At 42.5% G+C, this 24,617-nt stretch overlaps 1 protein-coding gene across 2 annotated transcripts in view; it reads right to left on the reverse strand.

Moving 5' to 3' along the window:
* The window catches only part of MYO7A (myosin VIIA), a 182,542-nt gene that overhangs the window by 113,579 nt on the left and 44,346 nt on the right, over window positions 1–24,617 (reverse strand). For both annotated transcript variants that reach the window (XM_072610771.1, XM_072610770.1), the window contains 8 exons: window positions 24,249–24,401; window positions 12,419–12,603; window positions 8,549–8,670; window positions 7,442–7,584; window positions 5,772–5,885; window positions 4,578–4,731; window positions 2,083–2,159; window positions 63–182 (listed from right to left, as the gene is read on the reverse strand). In XM_072610771.1, the coding sequence (XP_072466872.1) occupies window positions 63–182; window positions 2,083–2,159; window positions 4,578–4,731; window positions 5,772–5,885; window positions 7,442–7,584; window positions 8,549–8,670; window positions 12,419–12,603; window positions 24,249–24,401 (1,068 nt within the window). The remainder of the gene's footprint in view (window positions 1–62; window positions 183–2,082; window positions 2,160–4,577; window positions 4,732–5,771; window positions 5,886–7,441; window positions 7,585–8,548; window positions 8,671–12,418; window positions 12,604–24,248; window positions 24,402–24,617) is intronic.

Raw genomic sequence — 24,617 nt, forward strand, 5'->3', positions numbered from 1 at the left:
AGTCTTCACACGTGTGGGGCCCATTGTCCCAGTCTCCCTGCCCTCTCCTTCTGAAACCTTACCTTGACAAAAGCATCTCTGACATCCAGAGCTTGCTCCTTGCTGAGGGGGGTGGAGACCGTTTCCCCTCTCGTAATGATGGTCCGGCTGGTAAGGCAATTCATCAGATCTGGAGGATGAACCTGGAAGCATGATGGAAAAACTCACAAGTACAGAATCTTAGACCTGAAAGGAACTTCACTGGTCACCTACCCTAATGTGTACTTGAAAAGGAGCAGCAGCCACAAAATACTACTACTACTACTAATAATAACATGTATTTAAGGTTTACAAAGTGATTTGCACATGCTATTTATTTCATTTGCTCATTATTTCCATTTCTCAAATGAGGAAACAGATTGAGAGAGATAAATGACTAGCCTGAGGTCACATAACTATTATTTGAGGCAAGATGGCACAGCGGATTGAGCACCGGGTCTGGAGTCAGAAAGACCTGAGTTCAAAATCAGCTACTTAACTAGCTATGTGACCTTTCTGCCTGCCTCAGTTTTCTCATCTATAAAGTGAGGATAAAAACTCTCCTGCTAGGTCAGCTAGGTAGCGCAGTGGATAGAGTCCCAAGTCTGGAGTCAAGAAAACTCATCTTCCTGAGTTCAAATCTGGCCTTAGACACTTAGTAGCTGTGTGATCCTGGGCAAGTCGCTTTACCCTGTTTGCCTCAGTTTTCTCATTTGTAAAATAAGATGGAAAAGGAAATGGCAAACCACTCCCGTATCTTTATCAAGAAAAGCCCAAATGGGGTCATGAAGAGTCAGACACAACTGAAATGACTCTCCTGAAATCAAATCATTGAGGATGAAAGGAGACAATATTTGTAAAGCACTTAGCACATTGCCTGGCACAGAGTAGGCAATTACTAGATGATGATGGTGATGATGACGATGATGATGATGATGATAATGATGATTTCAGGCAGGTCTTCCTGACTCCAAGTCCAGTACTCTACTCACTGAGCCACCTTGCTGCCTATATACCCAGGAAGTAGTCATCCACCTTTTGTTTGAAAGCCCCCCTCCAGATGGGGACCTCAGTATCCCCTGAGGTAGTTCATTCTACTTTTGGACAATTTTAATTATTAGGAAGTTTTTTCTTTACAGCTCTGGCTTCAGAACAATGCTCTCAAGCCATCCTCAACCAGATTCCTGGGCACTTTCAGCTAGGTGCTTCCCCAAATTTGGAACTTTTCATATTTTAACTTGTAACAGTCAACCAATCAGGGAAATATTTTGATTTTGAAATGTACTCTTGCACACTTTCCCCTTCCCCCATGCCCCAAAGTACTAGAGGTATTGTACCAACCCATAAATACATATAGCTCTCCAGGTTCAGATTTTCCAACTCCCTGAGATCCCACAGGCTTCCACAGAGGCTAAAGACTTGATCAAGCCTAAGCTGAATTAGCAGGGGCCACCTTATGGCCTGGGATGCAGTGGATGACTTTGGCATCTTTGATGTCTGACCAAGCTCTAAGAGTCCTATGGCCCCTGCCTCAGCCACTTTCATGGCTGTTGGAACAAACTGTTCCTATCTATTCTGCAGGGATAAGTCTTTGGGGTAGACATCCCCCTAACTTACTGTCAGGTTTAAAGCCTGTCAGCTACTCTCAACCTGGTTTAGCCTCTCTGGGAAGATGGTTTTACTGGAGTGTGGTTGCTACTCAGGCTACATGCAGCTTCTTGGAGCCAGAGGTGTGAGTTGAGTGCCAGGAGGACCCCAAAGGTGGATGAAGCCCTGAAAAGGGCTTGGCAGCCCTCATACCAGAGGTGCTAGTCCTCCTTGACACCCCATACACTCCAACTATATTCGTATCCATGTCAGATAAGTATAAAATTGGGACTGCATTAGTCTGAGAAAGATTTCTGACTTAGCTGCTGGTTGCTGGTTTCACTAACCCAAAGTAGCCCCAATCCTCTTTTCCTTTCTCCCCTCCCTGCTGCCAGCTCCCTCTCCCATCCAGTGATTCCCAAAAAGTGACAGAAATGCTCCCTCCACCCCACCAGGAACCTCAATTTCTGGACTTACCTCAAGCAGAGATGCAGTTGTGGCTAAGGAAGGAGAGAAGAGAACCTCACAAGCATCCAGGTTTTCAAATGTTCTGGCTGCAGGGGAACAAAGACAGGTAGTCAGACATTCCCTGAGGATGAGAAACCCCCATGCCTGGAATAGATTCCCTCCATGTCTCTCTGCCTATTGAAATCCTCCTCTTCCTTTAAAGTCCAGGTCAGGGGGCACTTGAACCGATCATAGGATCATAGATTGCGCACTTTGAAAGGGACCTCCGAGGCTTTTGGGTCCAACTCTCTCACTGGTAAAATGACTTGTTCAAGGTCACCCAGGTAGTTTCAGATAGGAGGTCTGAACTCAGGTCCTCTGACTTCAGAGTCATTGTACTACACAAATCTCTCCTCCAAATTCTCTTAGAGCGATTTCCCTGGGCTTTCCTTTGTCCCAACCATTTTCTACCTCAAATCCTACTTACTTACAGGTACATACCTCATCTCTTTCTCTGCACCCCTCCTCCAAAGAGATTTTAAGTACCTTGAGGCTTTGAGGCAGCACTGTGAATTAGCACACTAGATTTGGACTCTAGTAGACCTGTATTCGAATCCTCCCTGTAGAGACCTTAGAGATCACCTAGCCCACCTCATTTTAAGATGAGCTAATTGAGGCCTAGATAGATCAAGTGACAGGGGTGGCAGACTTGGGATTCAAACCCAAATCCTTTGCCTTTTAATCTAGCATTCGTTTTCCCTATATGTCATTAGTCTCACATCACGAATGTTTGTAGGGATAGAGATGATTTGATTAGATGCCCAGAGGGAGTGCCTGGTATTTGGACCCTCTGGGAAAAGAGGTCTCTTCAAGCTTATGCCTGGCTGGAATTGTGAGAACATTGAAGGAAGATACTGGTATAGTGCACTCTTACCATCTGCCATAGCTGTAATCCAGGATTCTGGACTCAGCAGTGGCCTTCTCTGATCATAAGCTCTTCTTCTCCCATCTCTCCTTCTGTCACACTACTCTTGGTTGTCACTGTGACCTCCAGTCCCACCTCCCCTCCCTCTTCTGGTCCCTACTCTGGACCTACTTTCCTCCCTTCCCAGTTTGACCCAGGAGTTGGTCCTTTCATCTCTACATTAACCTCCATCATTGGATCCCTTGTTTCTCTGTCCTCTGGTTGCACACACTTTGCTTAAGACACAATTCTAGGTCACACTCAGAATTCACCCTCTCTTTTCTTTCTCCTGCTGATAGACACTGTCTTTTCACAAGTTGTCCACCATGCCTGTAATATGCTTTCTAATTCCCTTCAACTCAAGATCAGACTATCATGAATTTAAAGTGAAAGGGACCTTAGAGGACATCCAATCTGAACCTTTCCCCCTTTTTATAGATGTGGAGACTTTGGACCATAAAGACTACGAAGTGACTTGCCCTATACAACGTCTGATGCAGGATTTGAACCCAAATCTTTGCTCCTCCAGGTCCGGTGCTCCATGTACTACTCCATGTGAAGTCTTAGAATCCTTGGTCTCCATTTGGTTCAAAGAAGTTGCCATCTCCTACTTAAAGCCTTTTCCTGCCTTTCCCAGGCATTAGTGTTCTCTCTCTTTTCAAATTAGTTTGCATTTACTCACCTGTATACATGTTGTATCTCACCAGCAAAATATAAGTTCCTTGAGACCTTATAGCTTAGGGGGCTTAGCTTCTCAGGGGCTAAACCTGGTCCTTGTGAGGCCGTAACTAAGACTTCTCAGTGGGAGAGGGTGTCCCCATGCCCTGGAAAGTGAGGTGTCTGCCCCTTCCTTCTTTCAAGCCTTCTAGTACATGATTCTCAAACCCCTCTTTTCCTTATGCACCCCATGGTCCAGCCATGCTCATGTACTTGCTATTCTTGGCACATGATGCTCCCATCTCCATGCCTTTGTACTAGCTCTATATGCTTATTCAGACTTCTGAAACCTCTCCTGCGAAAGCACCTCACTACAAGCCTCTGACAAGCCCTGAGGTCCTGACAGCTGAGCCACCAACAGACTTTTGTGAACTAGCTAAATGAATCCTCTCTCACACAAGTATTGCCATTCCAGAGGATTCTTTCAAAGAAATTAAGCTCTAAGAATTCCATTTTAGTTTCTGTGGCTAAAAGATGAAGAAGTTGGGGGAGGGGAGGCAGGGAACTTGTCTGGTGATTTCCAAATCTCACCATCAGACTACAATCCTGATTTTCAGGGCACCTCATAGAATCATAAAATGTTAGAAATGGAAGGGACCATGGAATAGAGGATGTCTGAGATGGGGGGAGAGCAACTTAGAACATAGAATATAAATAGAAGAAGAGACTGTTGGAACATAGACTAGCAAAGCTGGAAAGGGGGTATTAATGAAATAAAAGACAATTTTATAGCCAAGAGAGATGTTAGAGAATTGATTTCATTCTATCCCCTGTGACTTGCCCAAGGTGACTCAGCAAGTCAGTAGCATAGTATCCAACCTCGCACCCAGATTCCCGTCTTTACCTTCATACATGAGATTGCCCATGTGCAAAATAGAAGCCAGGAGCTTGGAGATTTCCCAATTCTCTGTGTCAGTGAACATTAGCACTTTCATGGCAGAGCGGATATTGGCATATTCCTTGCTGTCATCTCGACCATCACAGGTGGTGCAGTTGCCCTGAGGACACACAGACCAAGGTGAGGCTGGGGCTGGGAAGATCCAGTCACCAACAAATGGATGCCACTGCCTGAATGTTGGATGTGTCTATGCCACACCTCATGACCAAGTCATCAGACCATTTGCTACAGGCTCAGTCTTGCCTACTTCTATTTCTAACCTCTAAGTCACTCAGAGGACAATGAAAGCATCTTGTTTTGTTCTGGACTATTTGCCAGCATCTTAATTTTAAAGTCATATCTGAAAACCTTGATTCAAAAAAATTTTCCCCTCTCTCAGATTAAACAAATAGAGTAATAACCACTGATCTTCTGGTACTATAACAATCCTTTATGAACAAAGCACTAGACAGTTTATAAAGGGCTTTATGGTTAATAAAGTGCTTTTTAACAATAGCTAGCACTTATATTGTGCTTTCAAGTTTGCAAAGTACTTTACAAATTTTATTTTTAATTTTTTGCTCACATTAAACATATTTTATATATGAGGAAACTGGGGCAGAAAAAGATTAAGTGACTTTCCCAGAGTCACATGGCTAGTAAGTGTCTGAGGCTAGATTTGAACTCAGGTCTACCTGACTCTAGACCTAGCTCTCTAAGCAGCGTACTACCTAGCTGTCCAGGATCTCAGCTTACTCAACAGTAAAATAAGGGGATAGGACTAGGCACTTAGGTGACCCAGTAAATAAAGTAACCTTGGTAACAGAAGGACCTCAAGTTAAAATCCTGCCTCACACACTCAGTGGCTGTGTAATCCTAAGGAACCCATTTAACATCTCTGTGCCTCAGTCTTCATCTGTAGGATGGAGCTAATAATAGCACTTGGTTCACAGGCTTATTGTGCCGATCCAATGAGATAATGTACAGAAAGGACTCTGCAGACTTAGAGTGCTATATCAACATCTGTCATCATTATCCTCATCATTTATGCCCTGACTCAAATTGACCCGTTTCCATTCCCAAAGGAGCTATATCCCCAGGGGGTGAGAGATGCTCCTGATGCCTCATGGGAGGCTTTGGGTGCCAATCTGTAGTTCTTACCATGGCCAAGTAGTTGTAGTCAGTGGCTTGACCCAGGCCCAATTTCTTCTTCTGATCTACAGTCATACCTTCAAGCATACAGTAGAAAACATGGTAATTCCGCTCATCTGGAGCCTGGAGGAGGGGAGGAAGGGAGAGAAAAGGAGGAATAGTAGAAGAAAAGATGGGAAGAGAGAGATAAAAAAAGGTGATGGAGCGGGAGGCAAGGAGAAAGGAGACAATTAGGAACTGAAACAAAGGCTGGAAGGTTTTGGAGGTCAACTAAAATCTGATCGTAATAGGAGAGGCCTGACCTTGTGTTCTAAAGTCCTCATTTTTACTCCTCTTCTGTGCCCACTGCTAGAGAAGACTAGAGTGACTGGGGAGGAACTATGGATAGACAATGTTTGGGTGATGAAGTTATAGGGTTATCAGAGACCCTGAAAGAAAAGAAGCTAGCCCCTAAATGGCCCAGAAGCATCATTGATTACTAGACTATTTAGGCTGGCAGGAGGGCCAGACAATACTCCTTAGAGAAACGCTGTCCAGCTGCTGGACACAGCTATCCCCATGCTCCCTTCATTGCCTGCTGCTGTGACCAGAGCCTGGCAAGCTGCCTGAGTCCTTGGACAAAGGGACTTCTTCACACACTGAGTGGGAGGCAAGTCTGGGACTAGCAATAGCTCTCTACTTTCCCAGCTCCAAATTCCTTCCCCTGAATCACCAACCAAAAACTATTAGCTCCTACTTTACAGGCTGACCCCAGGACAGAGCATGGATTTATAGCTAGAAGGGACATTGAATATTATAGTTTCAGTTCTTTAGGGGAGAAATCAAGGTCCAAAGAGACTCAACCAAAGTCAAACTGGTAGTGAGCAGCAGAGTAAGAATTCCAACCCAGGTCATTTGCATCCTGGACTGGGGCTATTTCCACTGCACCACCCTAGAACATGCCATATCCCAGCTCTGGGCATTTTTGTTGACTTCCCCCCAATGCCTGGAACACTCTTGCTCCATCTCTGCCTCCTAGTTTCCCTGGTTTCCTTCTATTCCCAGTGAAGCTGGTATCTTCTCTCTGAGACCATCCTCAATTTCTCCTGTACGGGGCTTGTCTGTACATAATTGTTTGCAAGTTGTCTCACCCATTAGACTGTGAGTTCCTCAGGAGTAGAGGCTATCCTTTACCTTCTCTATATCCCTAGTGCTTAGCACAATACCCAGTACATGGTAGGTACTTATCGATTACATATAAGTATAAATACTTAATGGGAGTGGGGGACAGAAGGTTACCAGAGGAAGATATCTTTGGGTGAGTCTTCAAATCCCCTACCTCTTTAAAGCCCAGCAGGCATGGCTTCTGTCAACTAGAATTTATTAAGTGCCTACTATGTGCCATAAGGCACTGTGCTAAGGATTGGAAATATAAAGCTTAAAAAAAAGTCACTGTTCTCCAAGAAATCACAGGGGAGACGACGTGCAAACAACTCTGTACCTACAAGCTATATATAGGATAGATTAAAAATAATGAACAGAAGGAAGATACTAAAATTAAAAAGGACTGGGAAAGGGAGGACTTTAGCTGAGACTTGAAGGAAGGACTGACTCACAGACAAATCACCCTGGGGACTGACAGGGACCCCAATATATCCAGCCTGAGTCACAGTGCATCCTAACCCTAACCCTGGCCCCACCTGTCTGCAGACACGAGACTTCTCCAAAAGGTACTGCTCAATCTTGGCCCCTTCGATGGCTCCCTTCTTGTTAAAGTGGATGTCGATGTACTTCCCAAATCGGCTGGAGTTGTCATTGCGGATAGTCTTTGCATTCCCAAAAGCTGCAGAAAGACCCCCAAAGACCCACCCACCCAGCACACAACTGAAGTCAATGCTGCCTTTGGAGCTCAACCTTTTCTCTGGACCTGCACTAGCCTCTCCAAAGCATACTTGTCTTTTGAGGTCTAGCCCACTCCTCTAGCAAGCCTTCTTAGACCATCCCCACCAAAACTAAGCCCTTGTTCCTGATATTAAGCCCATCTACTCCCCTTTCTCTGAATCCTCCAGTGCTTAGGAGTCCATACCACATGACATTGATTTATACTGCTTTATAATCTTCACTGGTTGTTTCATGTGGGTGGATCTGGCCTTCTTGACTTAAAAATAAGCCCCTCGTGGGAAGGGACTATGTCATCTCCTTCTCTTGTCAAGCACAGTTTCTGAAACAGGGGTGGACAAATAGCGTGTACTCCACAAATGCTCACTGATTGGATATCTGAAAGATTTGATCAATATCTATTTTCCAGGCAGCCTCTGCTCCTCAGTTCGCTGGTTTTCACATAGAATGTAAAACCCAGAAGGGACCTTAGCAATCACTGAGTCCCTTTTTATAGAGGTGGACATTATTACCCGGAAATATAAAGTGACTGACTCAGTGTCAGATGGCCAGTGAGCAGAAGAACAAGGTCCTCTGACCGCTAGTCAGTTTTCTTTCTACTCTGTAACAATGCTTCTCAGTGCTTCAGCCCCTGGCAGTGATTCTTTTTTGCCTATCCCTTGCTTAGTGCCAGGGGACAACATGTTGGTGATGGAAGAGGTGGGGGGACTGAAAATCAATGTCAATGTGAAAGTCATTGGACCTCCCAAATATCCCCTACATGCAGCCTTGGCTTCCCAGTTCTTCTTGATGTTACTGCTAGATCACGTCTTCCTTCTCATTGCCCTTAGCTCACAGATTCTAAAGCCACTCTGAGACCTTTTCCCCAATCTGTTCTCCCACAGGGAGAGCCCAGAATCCCAGTCTACCTTCCAGTATGGGATTGGCTTCCAGAACTTGCTGCTCAATCCAGGAATGCTGTCCACTGATGGCTGCCAGGAACTGAAGGATCAGCTTGGTGCTCTCTGTCTTCCCAGCACCAGACTCACCACTAGTTAATAAGGAATGCAATGGATGTGAGCTCAGGTTCATGCAACCCCAGACTCTCAGCATCACAGAGTCAAAGGATCAGGGCTCATCCTTCTAGAATCTTAGAATCATGGAACTATAATGATCCTAGAATCCTAGGTTCATAATCAACAAATATTAGAATCATATTTATCACGCCTTAGAAGCAAATATCTATACTCTTAGATTCTTAAATCCTAAACTCATACAAGCATGCCAATTAGTGCCATAGTCTGAAAATTCTGAAATCAGTTATAGAATCTTAGAATTATAGTTACAGATTCTTAGAATTTTAGAGTAAGAGTAGGCATAGAATTGTAGGATCCTGGAATCGCAGTCCGAGAATTTAGAAATCCAAAATAATCATACAATTAGAAGCGGTGGAGTCATGAAGTACTAGAATCCTAGTATCACAGACACAGCTAGTGAGCAGAATAGCAAGGTCATTATATTTAGAATTCTAAAAGTATATTCCTATAATTTTGGAACACTAGAGTCAAGGGATCCCAGACCACTAGTTGTAGAATGTTAGCACCATGAAATTATTACAGTCATTGATTCTTGGAATCATAGAATTCTAGAGTGATAATTATCAGTTTCTAGAATCATCATCATTGGAAAATCACAATTATAGGATCCCAGAGTAATAGTCATAGAATAAAAAAGCCCCTTAAAATAATAAAGTAGCAGTTGTAGGTTCTTAAAATCAAAGTCATAGAAGCCTAAAATCATAGCCTTATCTTAGAATTATAGTCATAGACTCTTTAGAATTATAGGATCTTAGAATCCTAGAACCTTAGGCTTAGAACCACAGAACCAGAGAAGCTCATTATTAGCCATGAATCATAGACTCAGAATAGTTACAGGATTTTAGAAACATAGTAACAGAATCATGGCCATAGAATTCTATAATCAGGGGTGTGCTCAAGCCAGCTCTTAACGGCTTGCAAGAGCAGATTGCTAAATTTTCTGGGTGAGCATTGGCAACTGAGAAATCAGTAAATACTACAAATCAGGACTTAATCGATTGTTTTCTTGATTGTCTAGACTTAAGAAAGTGATTGAAAAAATGTTAAGAATGCAGATTAAATTTTAAAATGGCAGCTAGGTGTCCCAGTGGATAGAGCGTTAGGCTTGCAGTTGGGAAGACCTGAGTTCAAGTCCTGCCTTAAGTGACCCCTGCCAAGTTACTTAACCTCTTTCTGCCTCAGTTGCTTCCTTTGTAAAACGAGGGCAATAATAAGCACCTATCTTCAAGGGCGGTTGAAAGGATCACTCAGGCACTTAACAAACACTTGTTTCCTTCCTTCCTAAAAGTATGTCCTGCATACTTTTTTTCGATAGTTGGCTGATAAATATTTACTAGCAGATCCCTGTCAATAATAGACATAGTCTCTTAATTATCAAATCTTAGAAAAATAGTAATAGAATCTTGAAATCATAGAATTAGAATCATATAATTAAAAATTATAAAATTCTTACATTATTATTATTATAGAATCATGTAATCAAATAGTCATAGAATAGTAATATTATCATTATAGACTCGTAGAATTATAGTGACAGAATCCTGAACTCAGAATCCCAGTATGGTCACAGAATGACAGAATTGTGAAATCTTAGAATTTAGAATCAATGAATCACATTCACAGAGTCATAAAATCAAGGGATCTTTAGACTTCAGAATCAACAAATCTCAGTTACAAAATCACAGAATGATGGGATCTTTAGAATTTAGACACAATGAATTATGGCCACCAAACGGTAGAATCACGGAGTCTTAGAATTTAATCATTGATTAATGAATCACTGACATAGAACCTTAGAATCATAATCATAGAGTTTTAACGTCAATGTCACAGTCATGGTATCCTAGCCTTATAGTTATAGAATCTCTGGCTTACAAAATCATAGTACAACCTAGAGACCATATAATCTAATGGAAAGTATAACACTAGATTTTTAGTGCTAAATCCTTGTTCAGATCTCACCTCTGACACTTCCTCTGTGACTTTGAGAAGCTCAAACCTGTGTTTTTTGACTCTAGATCCAGGGCTCTTTCCATTGCATGACATTGTGCTATTTCTCTAGAAGCATCTTACACCAGATTTGATCCCCAGCAGGTTTCTAATATGTAGTTGTAGAACTTAATTCTTACTTGTCCCAAAATTAACTCTTCTAAACTGTTGGGAGAGAGGTTGCCTCATTTGAGAGTTGGAGGAGAATTCCTGTAGTTTATTACTGTCATAATTCTATAAGCTCAGAGCTTCTATTATTTTAGGATTTTGGAACTCAGTATCCTTATCTGTAAAATGGGGGATATAATAATACTTATATTTCCTGCTGTACAGGGATTCTGAAAGGACCAAATGTCATGACGAATGTAAAGACCTCTGTAAGCCAGAAAGTACTAAGGACATGTGATAGGCAGTTCTTGTGGCCGATTTGGTCGGCATCATTTTAATCTCATTCTTCTCATCTTTTTATTATCATTATTGATTGGTTCTATCTCCTTCTAGTTTCTCTCCTGATGGAAAAATTCAAGATAATGGTCTATTCACTACTTTTCACTTATGCTGTCTCCTATATCCTGAATCTCTCTGTCCCTTTCCCACCTGTTGGGATCCTCTCTGTCTTTCAAAGCCTCATTTCTGAGGATCAGGGATCCCCAAAGCGGGGAGATATTTCGCCCCATCTGATCTCCTAGTACTGTTATATACCTCTAATTTTTCTATTATCCTCCAAAACCATAGTTATTATTTATTTCCCTGCCTCATGATCATTACTAGATTATAAATTGCAAGAGGACAGAAACCTCATCTCAGATTGAAGCAAAAGGCTTGTCAAATAGATAATAAATAGACAGCGAGGTGGTGCAGTGGATAGAGTGTTGGGCCTAGAGTCAGGAAGATTCATCTTTGTAAATTCACATCCAGGCACAGACACTAGCTGTGTGACCCTGGGCAAGTCACTTAACTCCATTTGCCTCAATTTCCTCATCTATGAAGGGAACTGGAGAAGGAAATGCAAACCACTCCAGTATCTTTGCCAAGAAAGCCCCAAATGGAGTCATGAAGAGTCAGACATGACTGAAAAATGACTAAACAACAATAAATGTTGAATAAATGAATGAATCCTCTTTCAGATGCTAGAAATAGTATGATTGAACTACTAAGGTTATTCCTTGTTTCCACCTGACTGAATTGGGTTCTAGCTCAACTCTAGTATTAACTGATTGTGTAATGTTGACAGTGGTGTGCTGGAGTCAGCTGATTATTAAAATTTTGGTATGAGCATTTATGTCTCATAAATTGGAAAACAGATTCATTGGAATTTATTTATTGTTTTGTTGATTTCTAGACTTCAGAAAATAATGGAGAAAATATTAATAATACATATTAAGCTTAAAGTTATGTTGAGAGTATTTTTCTTTGAGAAAGTTAGTTATTAAACATTTACAAACACACTCCTGGTTATTTGCCAAGTTTCTTTCCCTCTCTTCTTTCTTCCCTGGTCTCCTTTGTAAAATGAAGGGGCTAGACTACTTGGTCTATAAGGTCTCTTTTAACTCTACAATTTGTGTTCTAAAGGCTCTGTATGATTCTAAAGTTCTATGTTCAAAGGAACTCCTCCATTCTGAAATTCTACATTTGATGCCCCAAGGCCCCTTCCAGCTCTAACATTCTATGACTCTCTGCTTGCTTCCTTCCTTTCCTGTGTCTGGGGCCCACCTGATGATGCAGCATTGGTCTCGGCTGTTGCGTTTCATGTTGAAGTAACAGTTATCAGCAATAGCGAAGATATGTGGTGGCATCTCTCCAATCTTTTTGTTGGTGTATTGGCGTATCTGCTCCGGTGAATAGATGGGGAGGAGCTGGTAGGGGTTCACAGCCACCAAGATGGACCCTGTATATGTCTGAGAAGAGACAAACATGGTACCCATGGGCAGTACATTGAACTATTAGAGGTAAGGGGAAGGGAAGAGAAACCTGGGGTGGGTATAGATTGCCTTTTTTCTGGCAAGGAAGGGTAGGTCCTGAACACTCTGCCCCATTGTCTTATCCTCTGCTTGGGGGAGTTCATCTTGACCCCCTGACTCTGTTCTCTTAACTGGGTAGCTTATGCTGGAAGGACTAAGGCTGTTTCTCAGCATTACATTTTAGAGGGGGTATAGACAAGGTAGGGCATATTCATGGGAGAGAGACCAGACTGGGGAGAGATTTGGAGAAAAGATCATGTGACAAATATGTGAATGTACAAAGAGGACTATATGAAAGTACAAGGTGTGCTTAGCCTGGAGTAAAAAGACTCAAGGGGACCACGCTATTTCTCTTCAAATAATAAGGAACAGACATCTATGGTTCCCAAAGGCAGAATCAGTACTAATGGAAGGGTGGGTTTTGGTTGAGTATGAGAGAAGAATGTGCTCATAATCAAAGGGGTCCAACAAGGAATTGGCCACCCCATCCCCTCATCTCTACTTTCCTACAAAGCATCCCAGTGTTCTTATGGGAACCTTATTTTGCACAATCTTGATATGTTCTCCCTTTTTAGTTTCCTGAGTTAGTCCTCTCCCAAGCATCTTTGCCTGCAACTCAGGAAAGGCTGCATCCAAAGGGTCATTTGTAAATGGACTGCAAAGGGTGCTGGGGAATAATGAAAAGCCAGTGGATGGCTCCCTGGCCAGTATAGTTGGGCTCTAGAACTCTGTGGCTAACCTCAGCCTGTAAAGGTTTCAGGCATTCCAGGATATTTCAAGTCTTCTCACAAACATGCTAGGCATCCTCCCTCCCCAACTAGGTAATGGTGCCCTCAGCTACCCAACATGCATGGCCTCATGCCCCTTGCATTGCCAAGTCAATCAGCAAGCATTCATTAAGCACCTACTGTGTGCCAGGCATGTGCTAAGCACTTTCATTCTTTAGGATAAAAGATCTCTGGTCTTTTTTTCCCAACAAGCCCTGGCTAATTAGAACTGAAGAGTCCTGAACTGAACTGGATGGACCTTGCCCAGGAAAGGCAGCCCTGGTTCAACAGGAAGAAATCTAGAACAGGAATTCCCAAAGTAGCAAGTTCTCTTCTTGGCTCTTTCCCTGACTCACCATGTGACCTTGAGTAAGTCATCTCCTTTTTTTGAACCTCAGTTTGTATCTCTGTAAAATGTGAGAATTAAACTCAATCTCCAGATTCCTTTCTACTTTTCACATTCTATATTTTAAAAGACTCCTTCAAGCTCTAACTTTAGGACAGCGTATTGGTAGGAATGCTAGATTTGTCAAGATGATTGAAGTTCTTTGTCCTTGATAAGGAAGGCTTCCTTGTCAGGTTTGTCACCTACTTCCTAAACTCATTATCTGTTTCCTCTTTCTGGGCAGGTGGTTCATAGTATATCGACTTGGATTTTTGAAGCCTGTCCCTAACACTTATGTCTTTTGCTATTCAGATCTTCAATTTCTCATCTGTTAAATGGGGAGAAAGGATTTAATTAAACCAATCTACCTCACAAAGTGGCCGTACAGAAAATGCACTGTCCATCCTTAAATGACAGAGGATTGGGTAATGTTATTATCACTTCTACATTCTCTCCTCCCACATGCTTCCCACATGCAGACGTAAAGGAGATGCATTCAGCCAAGGTTCCAAGAGAATAGATAGTGGGGGGAGGAAGGTGATGTAGCATAAGGCATGAGAATGAAGAGAATAGTGAGCTGCACAGAGCCAAGCAATGGGTAACTGCTCTGATGAGAAGTGGATGAGTTAGGAGGCAGATGAAAATGATTCAGGCAGAAGACTGTTGGATACATACTCACCCGCCCTCCACAATTAGTCTTAAGTGTGAAAGGAAATCAAAGAAACAAGGAGAAATGATTAGAGAATAAGTTGACTTATTTTCCCCAGGGACTCAGCAAAGATTTTTATTTCCACCATTCTTTCTATACTTATCATGCAATATGTGTGTTCTACTTGTCTGTATTGATATCTTGCACTTCTGCTTGACTGGAAACTCTTCAGTAGTAGGGATAATGTCTTGTATTTACTCCCTTTCACACTAGAAAGTTCCAATTTCCTAGCTGATTGGCAGCTTCCCTGTCTATAACATTAGGAACCCAATCAACTGTGCCAGGGCTAGAACCCAGCCCTCCCTGTAAATACCTGAGCTTCCCTGCCCCAAAGCAGCTCTCCAGCAGGATGTGAAAATGGTTCCAGAAGTCCCAACAACAGCTTGGCACAGTGGCATACCAAGACCTGGCATCAACCTCTTGCAAGACTATCCAGGGTTCCGTCTTCTAGTCCTCCTACCTTGGCCTCAAGCCCATCCTGTCCAAGGCTTCTGGGCTGGGTTTCTCTGTTACCCTGGGGGTTCTTACCCTTTTTGTGTAATATGGGGGGCTTTAGCAGTCTGGTACAATCTTTGCACCCCTTCTCAGAGTCATATTTCTAAATATATAAAACATATTGAATTACAAAGAAAACTAGTTCTATAGAAAAATTATGAAAGCAACTTTTTAAAAATAGTGTGTTAAGACCCCCTCCTCTATGGTTATGGGGGGACCATTTCTGTAGATGGACCCTGTCCTGGCTCTCTTTCCTCCTTCCCCTCAGTGCCCACTTGAGTGTCTCCAGTAAATCCACAGCGGGATCAATGAATAGGTCAATTGCTTTCAATAATGACTAGCTAGTATAATTCTGGGGAGTCCTTTTAGTCCCAATTAATCAACAAGCATTAATTGAGGAGGGTTCTGTGGACCTCATGTCTTAAACCTTGTTCTAGGGGCAAACTGCCAGCTGGCCCTAAGTAAATTTAAGAAGGGGCTCTCAGGTAAGGAAGATCCAAAGGCTGAGATATGTCAGAGATGGAGTATCCACCTCTAGGAGACAATAAGAATAATAATGGTTAGAATTTATGCAGCGCTTTAAGGCTTACAAAGCACTTTACATAGATCTTACTTGAACCACATAACAATCCGGAGAAGCAGGTGCCAATATTATCAATCTCATTTTACAGCTGAGGAAATCCACATAGCAAGTAACTGAGGTAGGATTTGAACTCAGGTCTTCCTGACTCTAGTCCCACAGCTCTTTCCACTGTTCCATCTAGCTGCCCACAGGCCCCCTCTACATTACCCCCGACTTTTTTCACTAATGTGGATGCCTGTTATGTGATGAGCAGAGGGATGGGGGAGCAGTATAGAACTATTCCCCCAAAAGATAATCTCCAATTTTCCCTTTAAAATGTTCCTTTCCATCCTTTCCATGCCACCAATAAAGAGAAGTGGGCTACAGCCTTGGACCCACTACCCTGGAAGCATTGCTTGCCTTTGAACTCTTGTTGAAATATGGGATTTGCCTCCTGTCCTCTGCTCTTTTTTTACTGTTAAGGTCACCTTGCAGGGCCTGCTGGTCTGCATATTTCTGAGTCTCTTTCTGAATTTGGGCCTATGTGCCCGATTGGCTTTGACTGTCTCTAATTGTCCTCTGATTTTGCTCTAGGTGTTGCCAGATTTTCAAAGGGTATGGTGTCTTATGCTGATTGGGGGCTAAGGTTTGGACCTAGTTGGGGTTTTGATTTTCCCATGCAACCAGCTATCTATGACCTGGCTATGCTGAAAAGTTTTAAAGCTAGAACCTTCCAGGCTAGAAATTCTCTATTTCCCATATGCTTGGCACCTCCCTGCCTGTGACTCTAGAGGACAGAAACCAAGCTGGTGAGCCTGAGCAAGACTGTGGGTACTTCTCTATAAAACCTCTGGGGTAACCATTATGTGTGGAGCAAAGATGGATCCAGGCATCCCAAGAGCTTGGTATAAGAACATCCCAAGTCCTGGGAGCAGCCTCTCTGAAGACCAACTTGGATTTCTCTCTTCTTGGTATGTTCCAGCCAGGGTCTGAAGACCATGACGCCTAATGCCCTGGCTATCTACATGCTTCAATCAATCAATTATCAACAAGCATGTATTAAGTTCCTCCTTTGGGCCAAGGACTGTGCTCATAAGGACTGATTGCTTCCCTCCTGCCTTTCCCTGCTCCACATTGGAGGGGTCAATTCTGACCTGTGCTAAGAGGTAGGATAGGATCACCAAAGAGGCTGTTTTTGAAGTAGCAATGTGACTGATAGAATGCAGGATTTAGCATCAGGAAGACCTGAGTTCAAACCTGACTGAGACACCCATCCCGGGCAAGTCACTTAACCTTTCAGCCTCAGTTTCCTTATCCATAAAAGAGGTATAATAAAAGCACTTACCTCACAGTCTTCTTGTGAGGATCAAAAGAGATAATAATTATAAAGCACTATGCAAACCTTAAAGCTCTGTGTAAATGCTAACTATCATTATTATCATTATTTTTATTTTCTTTGTTGCAATCGAGGGTTCACTTATAGGAGCACGGTATGGAGACTATCCAGAAACAACTGATTGAAGCACAAAACGCATCAATAAAGCTTATTTTAAAAAATAAGAACAATAGGCTTGGACTTGATTTCTAAGGGTCATTCTGCCTGAGACATTCCATGTTCTATGTTCAAACATTCTATGTCCCTTTTCACTCTTAGTTTTCTCTTTTAAGGTCCTTTCTAAGTCTTGTATTCTGTCTTTGACCAAAAGAGGTAACAGATGTGTTAAGTGCCCCTGGGCAAGTCACTTAACCCTGTTGGCCTCAGTGTCCCTATTTGTAAAATGAACTGGAGAAGGAAATGGCAAACCAGTCCAGTATTTTTGCCAAGAAAACCCCAGATGGTGTCATTAAGAGTCAGATATGACTGAAATGACTCAACACCAACATATGTGGGAGGATTTTAGAAACTGTAATATGCCCAGTGACTGTAAGGAGTTATTCACATTACTTCACTTGCTCTCAGATTCCCAAGCCCTTCTTAGGAGTCTCTGCCTACATGTCTACACTAAGCATAGGGCTCCTGAACCCTGCCAAGTGCTTCCTTCATTGGGTTTCCAAGGTCTCATTCCCAGGGGATGAGCCCATACAGAAGCCCTACACAGGTGGTCCCAGAGGGTTAATGAGGAGGCAGCCTCATTGAGGTCTCTTCCACTAAGCTAGGGTAATAAAACCCTTCCCTGGGAGGAGGCTGGAGGCACAGAGAAAAGAGAGAAGGGGCAGAAAGAGTCCTGGCCAGTTGCTCAAAGGAAGCCTAACTCAGGACAGCTGAGGCTGAAGGGCATCTAGGGGATCTGGAGAAACAGAGGAAGCAAGGTTCTTCAGTTTGTCAGAAAGAGATAATAATAATAATAAAATGTAAGGTTTACAAAGTGCTCTCCTTCCAATCACCCTATGAATTAGGTGGAATAAGTATGATTCTGTCCATTCCACAGAAGGGAAAGCTGAGGTCCAGATAAGTGAAGTTATATGCCCAAAGTCACATAACAAATGAGTGATAGATCTGGGCTCAGGAAGTAGATCCCTGGACTCCCTGTCCAGGGGTCCCTCTGCTACACCACCCCTTTCCCAGGGGCCTTGTCTCCTCTTGTCTTGAAACTTGGACCTGCTTCTAAATGTGAGACTTTGGACAAGTCCCTTAACTGAGACAGAGACCCAGAGAGACCCAGACACAACGCAAAGAACATTGGTGCTGGGGTTCAGGGACCTGGGTTTAAATCCCAGTCTTATCTCAGTCCCAGGCTGTCTCCTCATTAAACATTCATTGTTTCACTGTTATTAGAGTAGTCTCCTAGACTACACTGCAAGCTCCCTTAGAATAGGGTCTGTATCTCCTCCTTCTTCTGTCTCCTCCAAATCCCCCAGCACAGAATTAAGGAAAGCTTGAGAAAATGCTACAGGACTCGTTGATTTTAAATGGCCACCTCTCTGAGATGTGCAAGTGTGGGGGATGCAAAGGGACTTCTATCAAGCAAATCCATCATTGGGTCACAGGGAATCTCATCGACCAAATATCCTGGTTTGCAGTTTCTAGAGTTTCATTCAGTAAACATTTACTAAGCATGAACTCCGACCTACCTGTTGTTCTTTACACATAATACTTCATCTCTTATCTCCAGGCCTTTGCATTGACTGTACCTCATGCCTGGAATGTACTTCTGCCACTTATCTTCCTTGGCTTCCTTCAAGAAAGCTCCAATTCTTCCTTCTGCAAGGGGGCTTTCCTGGCCTCCTCATGTGAGTGCTTTCCCCTTCTGAAACCATCTCCTTATCTTGTATACTCCTAATTATTTATATGTCATCTCCCCCATTAGAATGCAAAGCGCCTTGAGGTCAAGGGCCGTTTTGGCTTTCTACTATCCCCAGTGCTTAGCATAATTCCAGGCATAAAGTAAACCTATATAAATGGTGATTGACTGACCAACTTACCTACTGCATACAAAGCCAGATAGATAACTAGGTGGCCTGTTTTATGAAGCATTTGGACCTGGAATCAGGAAGAGTTCAAACCCAGTTTCAGACACTTATTAGCTGCATGACTCTGGGCAAGTCACTTAACCTCTGTCTGCCTCAGTTTCTTCAGCGTAAAATGGAGATAATAGTACCTATCTCACAAGGTAATTGTGAGGATCAAATGAGATAATGTTTGTCTATTATTGTCATTAAATTTTATACTGGGCTTTCATGTAGGGGCAGGGAGGAAGGAAGGAAGACACGTTGCATGGAAATACACAAGAGCTGTTGTCTGTACCCTGAAATTTACATTCAGGGAGAGAGGACAGACCCCAAAATAACTGCAACCCAAGGCAGAGTATGATGTTATACTGAGTATAAAGTACTAGGAGCTATGATGGGAGAAAGATCATGTCTGGTTGAGAAGTCAGGGAAAGCATTCTAGAGGAGGAACTCCCAAATGGGCATAACACTCTTACTGTGTTCTGACTAGAAAGGATATGTTACCATTTTTTTCTCCACTAAGGAAAGAATGGGATTATAGTTTTAGAGCTAGAAAAAACCTTAGAGATCTAACCCAACTCCCTCTCCCTCCACTCCAGGAAGGAAGTGAAAGTCCTCTAACATCTCTGGGTCTCTGTCTCAGTTAAGGGACTTGTCCAAGGTCTCACATTTAGAAGCAGGTCCAAGATTCAAGCCTATATGCCTGGCTCCAGATCGGAGAATATAGACAGGAAGACAAGAGAACTGAGTAGAGAGCCTTGGGGCACCTCATCATAAAGAGTCTCTCTCCTTTGAGAATTCTTCCTTTGGGCCAACCCATCCTCACAACCCTCTGGGTTGGTGCCTTTGTTCTAAAGGATATGACATCTAGTATTCCAGTGGGCCGGTGGCCCAGCTGCCAGGGGAAGCATGCAGTCTGGTAACTTGAGAAGGTGCTGGCTAGGAGGCCCCTGAGGGTAACCCTATCCAAGCAGTGAAGGCTGCCATGACTAGGGATCAATGCCTCAGTGCCATCACTGGGGAGAAGAGGGAAGTCGAAGGCTACACTCTCAATTCTGATTGGTTCTTGGGATTTGGTGTTCTTTCCTGCCAAACTAGACCTGTCATCCTTCAAGTCTCATCTCAAGGACTACCTCATGTATGACATCATAGAATCCTAGGCATAATGCAAAGAACATTGGTTCTGGGGTCCAGGGCCCTGGGTCTAAATCTCACCTTTGATGTTTATTACCTGTGTGACCAGTCACATTTCACCTCTCCTAAGTTTCAGTTTTTCATCTATAAAATGAGAGTTAGAACTAGGTAGTTTCTAAGGTCCCTTCTACTTCTATGTCTATGGTCCTATGGAGGGAACTTCAGGAAGCACCCCATCCCCATCCCCACTCCCATACAGTTCAGGAAACTTCTCTCTGGCATTCCAGCCTATGGTTGCAAAACTCCAGTGTCAGGAGCTCATTCCCCATTGAAGCGGTCCATCCTACTATGGGCCAACTCAGATGGCTAGAAATTTCTTGCTGATATTGCGCTGAAATCAGTCTCTCCATAACTTTTCCCCATTGGTCCTTACTATTCCCACTGGGGACACATTAAATAAATATTATCCATAGGGCCTTGGACTTGGAGTCAGGAAGATATAAGTTGAAATTCCACTTCAGATAGTTAAAAACTGTGTGAAACTGGGCAAGTTTGGCCTCTGTGCCACAGTTTCCTCATCTGTAAAATGAGGGAGTTGGATTCAGTAGACATTAAGGCCCCTTTTAGCTCTAACTCTGTGATCTTATGAAAGTTTTAGATATTTAACATAAATATCAATCCCTCCAAAGTCTTCTGGCTAAACATCCCTAGCTCCTTCAAACTATTCTTGTAAGACATAATAATTAAAGTATAGTAGAAAAAGCCTTGGATTTAGAATATGAGTACTTAGGTTCAGATCCCATGAACTGTGTGACTCTGGGTAAATCACTTAACCTCTCTGAGCCTCAGTTTCCTCATGTGTAAAATGAAAAGGTTGAATTAGGTCATCTCTAAGGTCCCTTCCAACTCTAAATCCTATAATTGTTTTCTTTTCCATAGGGCTAAAAGTTTTTAAAACACTTTCCCCTCATTAATTCTGGGAGGGAGTCAGTGCAACTGTGGTTCTCCTTATTTCACAGAGAAAGAAAATGAGGCTCCCAAAGTGGGAAGTGATTTGGCAAGGGCACAGCTGCTGAGTGTTGGAGCCAGAACTTGATTCTTGCCACACTTTCAGGTCAGTTTCTGACTCCAGTTCAATTCAAGAAATATTTATGAAGCACCTACTATGTGTAAAGCTGTGCTCAGTGCTGGAGGACAGATACAGTTTACCTAAGATTGTCCCTGCCCTCATGGAGCATAGAGTATAGCAGAGGAGGAAAGGATGACTTCCTGTAGTCAGGGACCATGCTTTACTCATCTCTGTCTCCGTAATGGCACTTAGTAGAGAGCACTGCAATTAGTAGGTATAACTTTTTCTAAACCTCCCTTCAGGACCTATTTGGGGGTCTTTGGTCCAAGAATTCCTCTAAACCCTTTCAAAAGCTATACTTTCAACCCTTATCATCTGGATTAAAGCCTGGTCCTGGCACTTAGTATCTTTGGGGGCTTAGAATCATGGGCAGCTAGGTGATACAGCAGATAGAGTGCCAGGCCTGAAGTCAGAAAGACTCATCTTCATGAGTTCAAATCCTATCTCAGTCACTTACTAGCTAGGTGACCTTGAACATGTCATTTAACCTCTGTCTGCCTCACTTTCCTCATCTGTAAAGCAGATATAATAATAGCATCTTCCTCAAAGGTTGTTGTAAAGTTAAAATGAGATAATATTCATAAGGTGCTTTGTAAACCTTAAATTAATGCTACAGAAATGTGAAGTGTTACCATTCTTTGTTATTTATTGTTATTTGGTGTTATTTTTATTTCCAGTTCTGATATTTTATGCCCCAAGGTTGCTTCCAGTGCTAACCTTCCATGTTCTATACTCTAAAGGTTTTTCCAAGGCCAGCACTCTATGTTTTAAGATTCCTTCTAATGCTGATACTCTATGATTCACTCTTTCTACTCTGCTGTGTAGCACTGGGAAAGTTACCAGTTTCCTCTTCTATAAATGGAGGGCATTAGACCACTGGAGGGTCCCTAAAGAACTTTCTAGACCTAACCTCATAATGGCCCCTTTCAACTCTAAAATTCTAATCATTAGATGATTCTGAGGTTCCTTCTAACTCTAACATTCTATGCTCCAAACTTCTTTCCAGATATGAAGTTTTTTGTTCTAATGTCCCTTCCAGTCTGACATTTTAAAATTCTCTGGTCTGGGGGTTCTTAACCTCAACCTGGTAAAGTCTATGAACTCCTGCTCAGAATTATGCTTTTAAATGCATAAAATAAAACACATAGAATTGTAAAGAAAACTAATTGTTGAAATACTTATCAGAATATTTTAAAAAATAAGTTCATGGGTATCAAGTTTTAAGAACCCAAGTCCAACCCACTTGAAGACTCCACCCCCCACTAAGTAACCCCACTTTAGTTCCCCCACTCCCACTGAGTGCATTAGACCATCCCCTTCTTAAAGAGTCAAGTCAGCTATGTGAATCACATCAAGATGCTGACCACACTATTGCATGAATGTAATCCTATGGCCCACAGAGTTTTCAGAACCAGCCCCTGTCCACAACATCTTACTGTATAGACCATATGATTATAAATATTACACAACTGTTTCAATCATACACATGGGTGTATGGATCAGGCAATTATGCAGATCATCCATCAGGACATACCATGCATTTAGTCCAACAGATGATGGTACACACCAGGAGCCTATAGAGATTGCATTCATAACCAAGAAGATAGAGAACCAATGATTGCATTTTAGCCCTGGCATAGAATTAGGAAACAACATGGTGCAAGGATATGTGTCCTAGGCTCTCTTTTCTAACTCTCTTGATGACTTCATCAGTTCCACGGGGTCCATTATCATCTCCATGTAGACGATTCTCAGATCTACATGTCTAGCCCTAGTCCTAATCCTGAGCTCCAGTCCTACATCACCACCTGCCTACTGGACATTTTGAACTGTCTATCCCATAGATATCTCAAACCCAACATCTTCAAAACCAAACTCATTATCTTTCTTCTCAAAATCATACCCTTTCCTAGCTTACTATGTGACCTTGAGCAAATTAGTTCCCTGATTGAGGCTTTACTTTCCTCAAAAAAGAGAGCTGAACTGTAGGATCTCCAAGGTCTCCTCTAGCTCTGATATTCTATATCCTATGTTCTATGTTCCCAGGTCCCTTCCAGGTCTAACTATATTATGTTCTAAGGTCACGTACTTGGAAGCTTAGTGGCAGGGTGAAGGAAGCACAGACCTTGGAGTTCAAATCTAGCATCAGACATTTACTAGCTGTGTGACTCTGGGCAAATTGCTTCACCTATCATCTGCCTCAGTTTTCTCAACTGTAAAATGGGGATAATAATAACACCTACTCCCAGTGTGTTGTGAATATTCAATGAGATACTATTTGTAAGTAGTGCCTGTCAAGTTTTGTTGTTATTGCTGCTGTTCAGTTGTTTTCGTGACCCACTGGGGTTTTCTTGGCAAAGATACTGGAGTGGTTTGTCATTTACTTCTCTGACTCATTTTACAGATGAGAAAACTGAGGCAAATAGGATTAAATGACTTGCTTAAGGTTAGACAGCTAGGAAGTATCTGAGGCCAGATTTGAACTCACCAAGATGAATCTTCCTGACTCCAGTCCTGATGCTCTATCTACTACCTGGCACATAGTAGGTGCTTGAGAAATCCTTGTTTCTTTCCTTCCCAAGATCGCTTCCTGCTCTAGCATTCTGTTCTAAGGTCCCTTTTGGATCTGTCTGTATTCTATCCTTTTATGTTCAGCTCCAACATTCTATATACTATGATATCTTCCATCTATGATATGCCATGCTCTAAAACTGTCAGTCTTAAAGTTCTTTACATTTCTAAAATGTTATGGCTCTAAGATAAAGTAAATTCAACGTACTATCCAAGTACTGCCGTGAAAGGTGCTCCTCACTCCACTCTCCCTTATGTCCAAAATGCATAGAACAGGCTTATGAAGACATCTGAAAGAAGAGTCTATTGGTGGTAGCAGAAGGAGGACAAGAAGGAGAAGTAGTTGAAGGGAAGGAGTTTTCAAAGGGTAGGTGACTTACGTAAATGACATGGTCCCGGTAGCGGATAAGCAGGTTTCTCAGGATGCCAGCCTCATTCAGATCCCCCAAACGGATCATATCCTCCACCCCATGGACAGAGGTGGGGTGCATGGGTTTGATGTTGGTGGCATTCTGTGGAGAAATCCAATGCTCCTGTGGATAGAGGGAAGTGAACATATGAGACCTTCCCTTGCCCCACCCCTTTTTTCCATTCTTTCTCCCTGCCCCCATCTTTTTCAAATTTGAATCAATTACTGTAAGATTCCTGTCCAACCAGTCTTTGCTTGAATATTTCCAATAATGGCAGAGTGTTGCATCATTAAATATGTCTGGTCTTTGAAAGTTCTTCATTGAGTTAAAATAGGCCTT

This window comes from Notamacropus eugenii, chromosome 5, assembly GCF_028372415.1.
Source record: "Notamacropus eugenii isolate mMacEug1 chromosome 5, mMacEug1.pri_v2, whole genome shotgun sequence".
Lineage (NCBI taxonomy): Eukaryota > Metazoa > Chordata > Mammalia > Diprotodontia > Macropodidae > Notamacropus > Notamacropus eugenii.